A 12,953-nucleotide genomic window follows, 5' to 3' on the forward strand; every position below is an offset into this window, starting at 1 on the left:
ACAAAATCAATGAGTGTTCCATAATACAACAGACTCTACAGTAAGACATCCTTAATAATAAAAATTTGAATGCAAAGTATTTGGCAATGAGCTCAGACTTACAGAACACCTGGAGGTCTCTTCCTGAGCATTTCATGAATCATATACCATCATGCAACTCTTAATATTTAAAACTTTTTTTTACCCTGCATGATGTTGAGGATTTCATGCAATTCCTATTTGCTACTTTTTGCCATCTAGTTTGACATCCTGTGGGCTCCCTTTCCAGGATCCTTCACCATTACATTTTCCCCCCCGACAGAGGTTTTATACTTCCTAGGAAAAAAAGCTTTTTACTGATGCCATCCAATCTTTCTCTCTGCACACAATGGCTTACTTTGAAGTTCTCTCTTCAAATCTCCTTCACTGAAGCTGACCTACTGCCTCATTTTCTAGGGCATTGTTTCCAGCATATTATTACACAGAGAAAATCTGGAAACCTCTTTCACTGTAAGTGTTAATAACTGAGAAGAATTAGTTTGCTACCCTGTATACACAGGCCCTCAGAAATTTGCATTTTAATAGAGGACAATTCCTTCATAACTCAAAGAAATGGAATATCTCTAATGGTGGAATTTCAAGCATCACTGACACCAGTAGAGGAAATATTTGGGATGAGAACACTTAACACCAAACCATAATATCTCATGATACAAGACAACTATCTTTTTCACCTAGACTTAAGCTTAACCTGAATAGAAGTCGGTATTCATGTTTGAACAAGAATTAAAGCACAACTAAATATAAAGCAAAAATCTAAGCTGTTGAACAATACTATTTCTTAATGGGCTGCATTGTTCTCTCTGAGCTTCTTAGCTTTGCAAAATGGTGTTATTATGCTCCGTAGCTCTTCTCAATTTCATTATGTCTTCACCAGGATGGCCTTAAAGTTCTCTTCAGCTTCACTAAGCTTTAGACAGACTTCTGTCTGACCTTAGGCTCCTGCCCTCCCTTTTCTTAGAGCATTTACTGCAGAAGACTTGTAATTGTAAATTCTTTCTCTGCTCCTTTGAGATATGTTTTTCTAAAAGGCTCTTTCCCGTTTTCTAAACTTGAGAATACCTTTTTCAGGGATAAGGGAGCCATCCCTTTGAAATGCAGTCATCATCGAGAACAATAGTACCCCAATCGCCTAGTTTCTTTGGAATAGTGAGGACCTCCCTCCTTTGGGGTGTCTTGCTCCAAGTTGTAAAAACACACTCCTGTCATTAAGTCACTAAGAAAAAAGTTTACTTTTCTTTGAGTAGGCCAATTAGCACACACAGAGGGCTTACAACTCTCCATCCCTTTGCAGCTCTTAAAAATCCTCCTGCTTTTTATTTCAGTGAAATTGAGTTCAGAATGAGTTGTGACCTCCCTCCTCTATTACAACAGCCTCGAATGAAGTCTTCCTTGCATGCTTAATTTTGTCTAGTGCAATGTTTGCTTTGACGGCCTGCACATAGAGAGATTTAAGTACCTATACCCAGTTTGTTTATCTTTTCCCCAGATCCTCTCATGAACAAGCATCATGAACATAACCTAAGGAAACGAAGTACAATACCTTTTTTTTTCACATCCACGGCAGTGTCCTTATCTGTTTTCTTTTTGACATCTTCTTTTTCTGGTAATAAAATGAGAAAATTAGAGGCATCTACCTGGTTAATTCTCATATATGTCAGGGCACACATGACAGCCATCATGGCATCCAACACATCGTCTACAGAGTAATCGGAAATCAGTGCCGTAGTCTTGCCCAAACATGAGTAAACTAACACCTTCATGACCGAAGACTGGCTCTGGTGTGTTTTCTCTTCAGGAAAGGAGAAGATTTTTGCTAAGCTCAAAATATAATTTCTCATGACAATGGAAACTTTAAAGATTTTATTTATTTATTTATCAGACAGAGAGAGCGTGCGCGCACAGGCAGACAGAGTGGCAGGCAGAGGCAGGAGAAGCAGGCTCCCTGTCAAGCAAGGAGCCCGATGCAGGATTTGATCCCAGGACCTAGGATCATGATCTGAGCCGAAGGCAGCAGCTTAACCCACTGAGCCACTCAGGCGTCCCGACAATGGAAACTTTAAATGTCATTACTAATTATGGTTTAATTCAATAGTTTTTTCTGAAAGTCATTAAAAAGAGTATATAGAAAGTTCTCTGGGCTTATCAGGCCACCAGAAGCATGTCAGAAGCTCAGAAATCTCTGGAGATCACGTGGGATTTCAGAAGTACCATCTGAAAACAACCGTCTAAAGGAGTGACAAGATACAGCAAACCAATCAACTACTGTTTCCCCCTATACATTCAGTAGTTGTCCTTTGAGAGACACTTTTTATTTAACTGAATGAATAGGAATGCTGGTATTTGTATTTGCAGTCAAATGAAGTCAATTAGACTGAGCACCACTCCCAAGGAAGAAAAAATTCCATCAGTAAAAATTGGTAAAAAAATGTTAAGGCATGACTTTTCTTTTTAAATATTTATTAATTTCAACCTTATGTGGAATTTTTATAAATCTCAAGAGTGCTTGTTAATGACAGTAACAATAAAATTATTAATTATTATTCATTCTCTCCTAGAAAACAAAAGCTTTGCCAGTGGCATTGTAAAGGGATACTAATTGACTTCTGAATTAGTTTTTAAATTACTTACCTTTCTTTTTTGTTTCAGAAGTCACTTTCTTCTCCGCTTTCTTCTTTTCCTCTTCTTTCTCTAGAGAAGAGAATTTAGTACAGAAAAACCAAGATTTGAATGAAAACTTACTGTCAAATGAGTTCTGCCTCCAGATAGTTTTGTGACTTTGAGCAAGTGATTTAATCTCACTAAACCTTATTTTCCTCATTTGTAAAATAATAGTACTTCCCTCAAAGTGAGCTGATGTTTACAAAGCACTCCACACAGTGCCTGGCTCACAGTAAATGCATAAAATTGTAGGTTGCTAATATTGTTTATAAATAATGAACAAGATAGTTTGAGCTTTCCGAACCAAGCAATTGCCTGGTGCCTAAAGAAAGATAGTAATATATGACATTAAAACCTCATTTCTAAGGAAAGATACTGCAGGTAAGCTAAAAGAATATTCTCGTTGTTTTCTTTTTGCATGTTCAATGTCATTAGAAATAATACACTAAGCCATAAATGATATCTATTTTGATTTAACTATTTTTCAAATCTGCTTCTTGTCAGCAGGCCTTTGGAGGCTGGTGACATCTGTCTGGCAGTATGCTGGGGACATGACTTTCACTGCCCTTCCTGAGTGGTTGTATCAACGAGGGTGCTCAGGTTTTTGCACCCAGAGGTTGCGGAAATTCTGGGTGCCACAGAGATCGGCATGTGGTGCCTCTAGACTTCTCCATGGAAGATTTCTTTTTCAGAGATCTGACAAAGTCTCGGTCTGACAGCAGAGGGAACCTCAAATGCCTCACTGTAGCCAGGTAAAAACTGGATATCCCTGGACATGGTTCCGGTAAGTGTACTCATTTCGAAAAACAGAGTCCTGCAGAAGTACAGAGTTCTCGAAATGGAATAGTCAGTCTTTTTAGGTTAGAGTAGGGTTCATGATGGAAACCAACTCATTTTCATCCTCAATTAGTAGTACTATTTACCTTATATTTGAAATATCTTTCTCTTTGTCACTTGTCTCTCATCACAAGTATAGATGCCAAGCTTTCAAAGATTTTCAATACCCAGAACTATTATAAGATTGTTTCTATGCTGAAGAAATTCAATGCCTAGTTCTAGTGTGAACGCTGAAGTTGTCTACTAATGATTGCATCTTATTAAATATAGGAATTAATTCATTCCCTTAGGTGTAGAGATTTTTTTACCTACAAGATCAAAGATAACACTTTCAGTGTTAGAAGTATAATTTATAAAGAACCCCTTCTCATGACTTCTAGAGATAAGCTCATGTCGTAGGAAGAAATAGATTCACACTGTCTAAATGTGTCTGTGGTATACCATCACAGCTCATCCAGTCAGAAGGAGAAAGTTGAGAAGTCCAATTTTGATAGTTCCAGAGTTCCAAATAAATCAATTGAATTCCACTTGCCTTTTCCTAAAGGTTTATGCATATTAAATATGTAAATTGTGTTTCAAATTCTGAATAAAGATACTTTTGATTTAAGTATCATTACTTTCAGCTTGTCTGGGAGAAATTTTACATCTTATCTAAAAAAATGCATATGCCAGACAAGTGAGTTGGCATCTGCTAAATGTTTGAGTCAGAAAATGGGTTAATTAAAATACAGATTGCTTGTAAATATTTCTTAGCCCACATCAGACATCAATGCTGGAGTCACAATAAGATCACAACTCAGGATCCAAGTTTCAGTTTCCTAATGTAGAGGAATAAATATTTCATTTAAAAGTTCATGCCAATTAGTTAATCTTACACTGAACTTCAGAATGAAAGTCGATATTTGAGGTCATAAGATGAAAGACGTTCTTTTCTTTTTTTTTTTTTTTAAAGAGGATTCTCTTGTGCAATGAATCCTACTCTTTAAATTAATATAACTGGAATTTTATTGTGGTGATACAGTATTCTTGCCTTAGTTCAGATTGAATTAAAGCTTCCATTTACACTCTGCCTGTGATTATGGCCATCCACTGAGAGAGTCATGAATAAAAGCAGAAGTCCACAAAAAGCAGGTATAAATAATGTACTTTAATAACATTTTTATGAATTAGACCTTTAAGCTGTCATTATGGGGCTTACTTTATTCATGGTGAATTCATTTAAAACATCAACTTCTGAAGATTCTGCATTTCTTCAAGCACTATTGTCTCTATTCTATAGGTGACTTGGCAGCAGCAGAATTAGTGGAATTATAAAAGACACAACAATTTAATTATATCCTGCTTAGAAATAAAAGTAACCCATGTTTCTTTTATGAAAATTCTCCTTCCCCAACAGTCAACAATACTCTTCCCTTTCCACCTGCTATGCACCCAAATATTTAATTTCCTCCTCACCCTCTCCTCCAAATTGTTTCCTGTTTTGACTGTGGCAGCTAGAGAAGAGTTAGAACACTTAATACCATTGGCTTTCACAGGAGTAGCAATTAAATATGTCTGTAGCCTGTGAACTTATCAGTGTACTGTCTTTCTCTGGCGAAAGTGTCATACGCCCTGAAATGATGGCTCTATCTGGCAGGGATCACAGGGAAGGCTGGTTGAGAGAGAAATCCTTTCCACAATGAGCAGCTCTGAGCCACAAATATGTTATTAGCTTCTGCATAAATTAACATCAGATGAAAGAAAAATTAAATGACTTACTTTTTGCTTTCTAAACCCTGACAATGGGCTTTTCTCTTGCTTTAAAATGTTTTTATGCCTTCTGAAAAGCCAGAAAATGAACAATAGTCAATTAGAACTATGAAGCTTTCTTAGATGCCTGTTCCCAGGAAAACGGGAAAACAAATGCAAATGTGTAATTTTTCATCTTATGTTTTGTTAGTCCCCTCTTTTCCTTTCTACTGTAGAGACTATCCAGATTTAACATGTCAGATGGGGGCTCCTCTTCTAGACCTCTCTGGCCAGGATTGATGTATTCTTGGTTCCAGTCAAGTAAATAAAGGTGTGTTTCTTCCAAAACAATGCCCTCCAACACATCTTGTCACTGTCACCTTATTTCTTTAGAGTGGCAGAGGCTGGCTTGGAACCCGCTCATACCGTGATCATGGGAAACTTCACACAAGCAGATAAGTTCAATGACACCAGTGATTATTACAGTTCTCCACTGTTATCTTACAGAGGCATGAGGCAAGAGAGAAAGCACGGGTGCTAGCGGGAGTGACCTTGGTCTAAATTCTGTCTCTGACCCTTTCTGGTCGCAGAAAATTGAGCCATGCACTATGACACACTGAATTTTGTTGTCCTCATTTGAAAAACGAGACCAATAAAAACTACTTTGCTGGCTTGTTGCGAGGAATGGAGACACTGACCTGAAGTGCCTAGATCAGAGGGGATGTTCATAAAATAGAGTTGGCAGCGAGTAGCTGTTATGATCCTTTAGAAACAATAAAACTTTGACCACATATAATCTTCAGTAATTTCTCTAGATAGGACATTTATTGATCTATTTGAGTAAATGCACACTAATATTCTTTTTTTTTCTGTACAAAGGCACAGAATACTTTATGAATAAGAAACTTCATGAATATAAATAAGATAAAATTGAATATTTTATGTTGAGAAACTTCAGGAAAAAAGGAAATCAGTAGGATTTTAAATATTATGAAAGGGTGCTGGGATGAAATGAAGACGTGGATTCCGGTCTCAGCTTCTGTGTAATTAGTAGCTGCTGCCTTGTGCAGCCATGAGTCCCTCTTCCGTCTTCAACCGTAAAAGGCAGGGGAATGAGTAGAGTGTTCAGACCTCTCTCCATCCATTTATTCCTTCATTCTTTAAATGAAGCATGCTTCTTCTTGCATTTACTTCTCAATTTTGCTGGGAGCAGGTTAACTCAGAAAGTTTTCGCTTTGTAAATAGCTACTAAAAGTTCTCTGGCTTTGTTATGGCTTATAAAATGTTAAATCCAGAGAAAAGTCCATTTTTAAGGCTTTAAATATATGTGTATGTTATGTATCTATATATACACATATATACGATATGTGTATATTACATATATAGAATATGTGTACATGGTGTCAGGTGGGGATAAGGGTCAGGAAAAAATAGTGCATCTTAGAAGATTGGAGAATGAAACGGTGGAAGGCAGCATTGTTTTTTGTTCTGTTCTTTTTTTTTTTTTTTTTTTTTAAAGGAAGAAGGGTAAATCTTTGCAAATGGGTAGGATTTGAAGAGATTCATAAAAAAATTGGGAGAGTTTTGGCTATCGAGAAGATTTTTGCAGCAGAGGAAAGCTATCTGCTAAGACCTTGATCATGGACTCTGTTGCTCATGGTAAAGATGGTCCCATTTTATTGTAAGATAAGAGACCACTGAGAGCTTCCAAGCAGAGAAATCATATGATGCTGAGCTCTGTTTCAAGCGGAAATTTGGGGGCTGCTGGGTGGTGTTAAGTGCCCCACTGGACTTTGTGATCATGTTGTAAGGAAGAAAATTAAGAAAGTAAAAGAATTCAATACAAATATTCTCGTTCTTTTTTCTTTGTTTTCTTCCTCTGAATTTTATTTGGGACTCTTGAAGGAATGTAACGTTATAGAATGGTGCTAGGAGTACCTCACTTTACATTGTAATTAGGTTGCTATGGCAGCAAAGCTCTTAAATTAAGGACTTCACTCGAATTATCTGGCATAACTAAACTGGCCTGTCAGAAGCTGAATCCATTATCTTTGCCTTGGCTTTTCCTTTAGTGATAGCTGAATTATTCTTGGAGGCCAGCTCTTCTCATAATCAACTATTAAAACAAATGATTCACAACCAGCAATTCAATAGCACCTTTCACTGACTACCCAGAGACTCTTAAAATCACAGTTTGCTCCGTCAACAGACATTTGTCCTCCCTCATGTCAACCCCCTGGCCAGGGTCTATGGTTTTAAAAAATTCCTTCCAGGAACTCTAGGTATGGGAATAAGAAGCAGGAAAGTTTACAGTTACAATAAGGACTTTGAAGGATATTAAAGGTAAAATCTAAGGGAACCACCACAGAGGCCCCAAACCAAGGCCAAGTGAAAGTATAAATCTACTTCTTGGGGAAGTAAGCACAGACGGAGTCTGAAATGGTCTGGCTTTGATGGAGAGTGTCAGGTGTCAATACCAAAGCCCACTGAAGACCCCAGGGGCAGAGACTGCGGGGGTCCCATGGACACTGGCTGAGAATTCTTAGTGATATCTCCCCACTAACAACTGAAATGTCCCAGAGGACTCCCGATCTGATCACTGTAAATCAGAACTTTTTCAAGAGACCCTAAGCCAATTCATGAAGCCTCAAAAGGATCAGAGAGAAGGGATCTCAAAATTACTTTATGTGGTCATAGTCAGGCAAAAAAAAAAAAAAAAAGTACTTAAATTTGGTTGAAATGTTACTTATTTTAAGGTAAGAGGAAATTACACTAACAGATAAAAGCACATGACCTCACGGGCATCAGCATTGACTTGGTCCTCAGGTGAAAAGTCTATACATCCTGTAACCAGTGAGAAAAATCACTCATCAAAGAGCCACTTGCCCAACTTCCCAAGTTCCAGAAATGACACAAGTGTTCCAAACTAAGCATAACCGCACACCCTGTTCTCACTGCTGCAAGTAAAAAGTGAAGCTTGAGGTAGACGTATTCTATCAGACCCTTGCAAGTGAACTGATCCCTGGCAGGACAGAAGTTCCTGCTTCTACTGCATGCTTTCCAACAGCTTTCAGCCCCCTCACAGCCCAAGTGCTCAGACATAACCACAATTATTCTCTGTTTTTGAATTTTGTAGGCAAAAGAGAATGCAAAGTGATACATTCTTTGATACATTTCAAATTGCAAAAATGTATCTTATATTAACTAAACTTGATATTTAAAACAGATAAGGTAGACTACCCTGAAACCTTTCAAAAATGATATAAAGGTTTTCGATAAGTGTGGTACTTTTGAATGGGTTACATTTATATCGATGAAGGTTGGCACACCTATTTATTTTTTTTACTTTTCTATCTAGAAGTGAAAGAGCAAAGGTAGCCTCAGAGTGTGTGTGTGAGAGAGGGAGAGATGAGACAGAAGGACTCTGGTTTGTATTTTTCCCCTCCATGCTTTTATATTTCAGAAAGCAAGTGCTCAAAATCTGTTGACTTTCACTAAGTGAGAAGCTCTCCATCTCCACACACTTCTCTCTGGGTAGCTTCATAGACTGTAATTGCAATTTTTGTTGTTTTCTTCTTTACCATGAGCAACAGAGTCCATGATCAAGGTCTTGGCAGATAGCTTTCCTCTGCTGCAAAAATCTTCTCGATAGCCAAAGCTCTCCCAATTTTTTATGAATCTCTTCAAATCTTACCCATTTGGAAAGATTTACCCTTCTTCCTTAAAAAAAAAAAAAAAAACAAAAAAAAAAACGAAGAGAACAAAAATCAATGCTGTCTTCCACCGTTTCATTCTCCAATCTTCTTGTGGTTTTGCTTTTGTTTTATTGGCTGTTTTTTGTTTGTTTGGTTTTGGTTTTTGGTTTTTTTGGTGTTGCTGAATTTGAAGCCTTTGGAAGAACTCTTTTAACACTTTTAAAGTTTATTTTTATGTAGAATCATTGTTTCCTCAAGATCCTTTATTGTAAACATTTCCAGTGTGTTTTTCTATAAGGATAAGAAAATCATAAAGGTTCTTTTCTAATACCTTTCATTTTCAGTATCATATTATTTCTAAAAGATTATTTTTTTCATATCTTCACCTTAATTTTTTTTCTTACATTTATCTGTATTTAGAGATGGATTGTAAAAGTACTCCACTACATCTGGAATGTCAAGAATGCCTAGAAACATCACATAATTGAATTTAGAGGAAAAAACTAGTTATCATTCAAAATTGAAATATACATCACTTTATAGTGCCATTTCAAAGATATTGCCATTTTTATAGAGAAGTTAGGATTTGATTTACTGCATAATTAAAGACTTAATAGTTATTTGCAAAAGTATTTTGACTTGGAAATTACTAGAAGTTAGATATATTGGGCACATGTACAAGCCTGATTTTTAATCAAAACGTTTCAATTAAAAAATATGTCTAATGGACATCTTTAAAAAGGAAACAAGTATCCTTTCAGAGTGTACAACTTTAAAGTTCTCATTGTTTTAATATGTTGAATTCAGGTTTATTTTACTTTTATTCTTTTATTTAAAAATCATGTATGTTAGAAAGAATTTTTATCCAGAATACATAAGAACACTTAAAACACAATAATAAGGGTGCCTGGGTGGCTCAGTGGGTTAAGCCTCTGCCTTCCGCTCAGGTCATGATCTCAGGGTCCTGGGATCGAGTCCTGCATTGGGCTCTCTGCTCAGCGGGGAGCCTGCTTCCCTCTCTCTCTGCCTGCCTCTCTGTCTACTTGTGATCTCTCTCTGTCAAATAAATAAATAAAGTCTTTAAAACAAAACAAACAAACAAAAAAACCCCACAATAATAAAATACAGCAGCTCAATTAAAACAAAAGAGTATAATAAATCATTAAATATGATACACAAATGTCTAATAAACATGAAAACAATACTCATCATTATTAGTCATTAGGGAAATGCAAAGTATAACCAAAATGAAGAATTTCTTTACTCTGGCAAATATTAATCCTTTTTACTATCTCCATAGTTTGCCTTTTCCAGAATGCCATATAATTGGAATCACACCCAAATTTCCAGATTGCATTCTTTTAATAAGTAATATAAATTTTTTGAACTTTTAAAAATTTAAATTCAATTAATTAACATATAGGATATTGTTTGTTTCAGAGGTAGAGGCCTGTGATTCATTAAGGAGGGCATGTGATATAATGAGCACTGGGTATTATGAATTCAAGTTTTTTAACTCACGGGCTACATAAATTTCATCATCTCTCACAAACTATACCAAACGAGTAACAAAACCTTTTGTTTTCTCCTTCCACATATAAGGTCTATTCTAGTAGATCAAAAATTTGGGGGGATGCCTGGGTGGCTCAGTGGGTTAAGCCTCTGCCTTCCGCTCAGGTCATGGTCTCGGGATCCTGAGATCGAGTCCCACATCGGGCTCTCTGCTCAGCGGGGAGCCTGCTTCCCTTCCTCTCTCTGCCTGCCTCTCTGCCTACTTGTGATCTCTGTCTGTCAAATAAATATAAAAGAATTAATTTTTTATGTTTTAATGTTAAAAACATTAAGTTCCCCCCCCAAAAACAACGCATTAAAGCCATTTAAAATACATACCTAATTGAAGTGAGCAACCCTCTCCTTTATTATGTGAACAATTGTCAAGACTCTCTACTCCATTTAGCTAAAACCAACCTGACTTTAAAGACTCCTTTTGTTGTAAAGAGGAAGAAAAATATCTTTTGGAATTGTAACAAGTTAATATACAAGGAAGAAACATTTAGGTCAAACTAACAGAAATAACAAATAAATGTTTTTTAAAGAAAAACTGGTACTTACAAATTAGAGCTTTGGAAGGACCCAGTTCTTTTTTTATAAAATGCTTTATGAGAAAAATTTGCTGGCGTGGGAGGGTTCCAATCAGAATCCCATAAGAAAACTACTATTAGATCACTTTCATTTACATTCACAACCCACGTCATCCTTAACTTCCTCTCTGGTCCTTTATAGATCAAAATACGGGGGAAAAAACTTTTTTGATACCATGATAAAAAGTTATGAGAAAATCCTGAGACAACAAATAACAGATCCTAGTTAACAAATAGCTCCTTTTCTGTGTTCTGCTTTGTGGGTGCTACCCTTGGCTACCCAGAACATATAAATTCTAGGAGGGTCAAATCAGACAGACTACCCCCCACCCCCAGCTATACTGTCAGATGTGTACAGAGAGAAAAAACTTCTCTCAATAGGAAAAAGTTAATGGTTTTCAGAAAAAGTCTTTTTAATAATCAATAATGGTAAATCAAAACCAAATAACAAGGGGAAAGTTCTAAGTTTAAAGATGTAAGTTTCTCATGGAAGGTATTTGATGTCTACTAAGATGTATTTATAGTTCATGATCCATGGGAAACCCATTTCTTTCCATTCTTCCTTCCCTTTTTCTTGACCCTCTTCCATCTGTTTGGTTTTATCTTTCTTTCTTGTAAAGATGTTTTATTATTATTTACTTGAGAAAGAGAGCACGAGTGAGGGTGAGGGTGAGAAGCAGACTCCCTATGAGTGAGGGTGAGGGGCAGGAGGCCAGATGGAGGGGCTTGATCATAGGACTCTGGGATCATAACCTGAGCCAAAGACAGATGTTTAGCCTACTGAGTCACCTAGGCGCCCCAGTTACATATTTCTTTTTTAAAAAGTTTATTGGACAATCAGTTATTAAGACTTACTACTTTTCCACAATATTAAAGGTGAATTACACTGGTTCTAACATGTTAACTCAAATAGAACTATGTTACTTCATGTTCAGGCCTAGCACAGTGTTGCAACTAAAAGAAACAAGAGTCTAAAGTTCCAGGAAGTTTTGAAGATAAATTTAAATCTTTCCTGAAGTCTTTCAAATAGCTAATGTTGTGGGACCCAAAGCAAGGTAGTCTGAAGACTCATTCTTTTATTCAAGCTTTCCAACCCTCCCTCATGACACTTCTTCCCTCCCCGCCGCCCCAAACACTTCTCTCTCCCAAAAGCACACTAAAAACTTCCTCTAGCCCGTGCTGGATCTATTTGCTTTTCTTGGCTTTTCTTTCTTTCTTTCTTTCTTTCTTTTTTTTGTTTCTTTTCTTTTTAAGATTTTATTCATTCATTTGACAGAGAGATAGAGAGACAGCACAACTAGGCAGAGTGGTAGGCAGAGGGAGAAGGAGAAACAGCTTCCCTGCCAAGTAAGGAACTGGGTGTGGGGCTTCTTCTAAGGACCCTGGGATCATGACCTGAGCCACCTACATGCCCCTTGACCTCTTTTCTTATTGTCCAGATCTTTTCTTTTCTTCTGGGGACTAACCCTTTCTGTTTCATCATAAATACATTTAATTCTTTGGATTCCTTCCAATTTTTCTGCTTTCCCAGCATATTCTGAGCAGAACACAAACACTTGGGTCCTGACCAGATAACCCTAGAATACTCCTTAGATGTTAAGGTAGAAGAGAAAAATTGAGAATATTTATGTTAATATTTGTTCATCCATCACAAATGTAAGTAATCATTTTTTAAAGAATCTTTTTTAAGCCATTGGAAGGTGAAAGTTGAATAAACAGTGTTGTACCAAAGTTAATTTGTTAGTTTTGGTAGATGAGGCACAGTTATGGAAAATGTGAACATCAGAAGAAGCTTGTTGAAAGGCATACAAGAATCTCTGTATTATCTTTATAACTGTTCTATAAATCTTAA

The 12,953-nt window shown here is 36.7% G+C and overlaps 1 protein-coding gene across 1 annotated transcript in view; it reads right to left on the bottom strand.

Moving 5' to 3' along the window:
- TRDN (triadin) overlaps positions 1-12,953 on the bottom strand; it is a 294,196-nt gene that overhangs the window by 165,544 nt on the left and 115,699 nt on the right. Inside the window, exons 12-14 of the mRNA XM_059401567.1 lie at positions 12,196-12,200; positions 2,671-2,724; positions 1,583-1,642 (exon numbers count right to left, since the gene is read on the bottom strand). Coding sequence (XP_059257550.1) covers positions 1,583-1,642; positions 2,671-2,724; positions 12,196-12,200 — 119 coding nt within the window. The remainder of the gene's footprint in view (positions 1-1,582; positions 1,643-2,670; positions 2,725-12,195; positions 12,201-12,953) is intronic.

The sequence above is a fragment of the Mustela nigripes genome, chromosome 5 (assembly GCF_022355385.1).
Source record: "Mustela nigripes isolate SB6536 chromosome 5, MUSNIG.SB6536, whole genome shotgun sequence".
Classification (NCBI taxonomy): Eukaryota; Metazoa; Chordata; class Mammalia; order Carnivora; family Mustelidae; genus Mustela; species Mustela nigripes.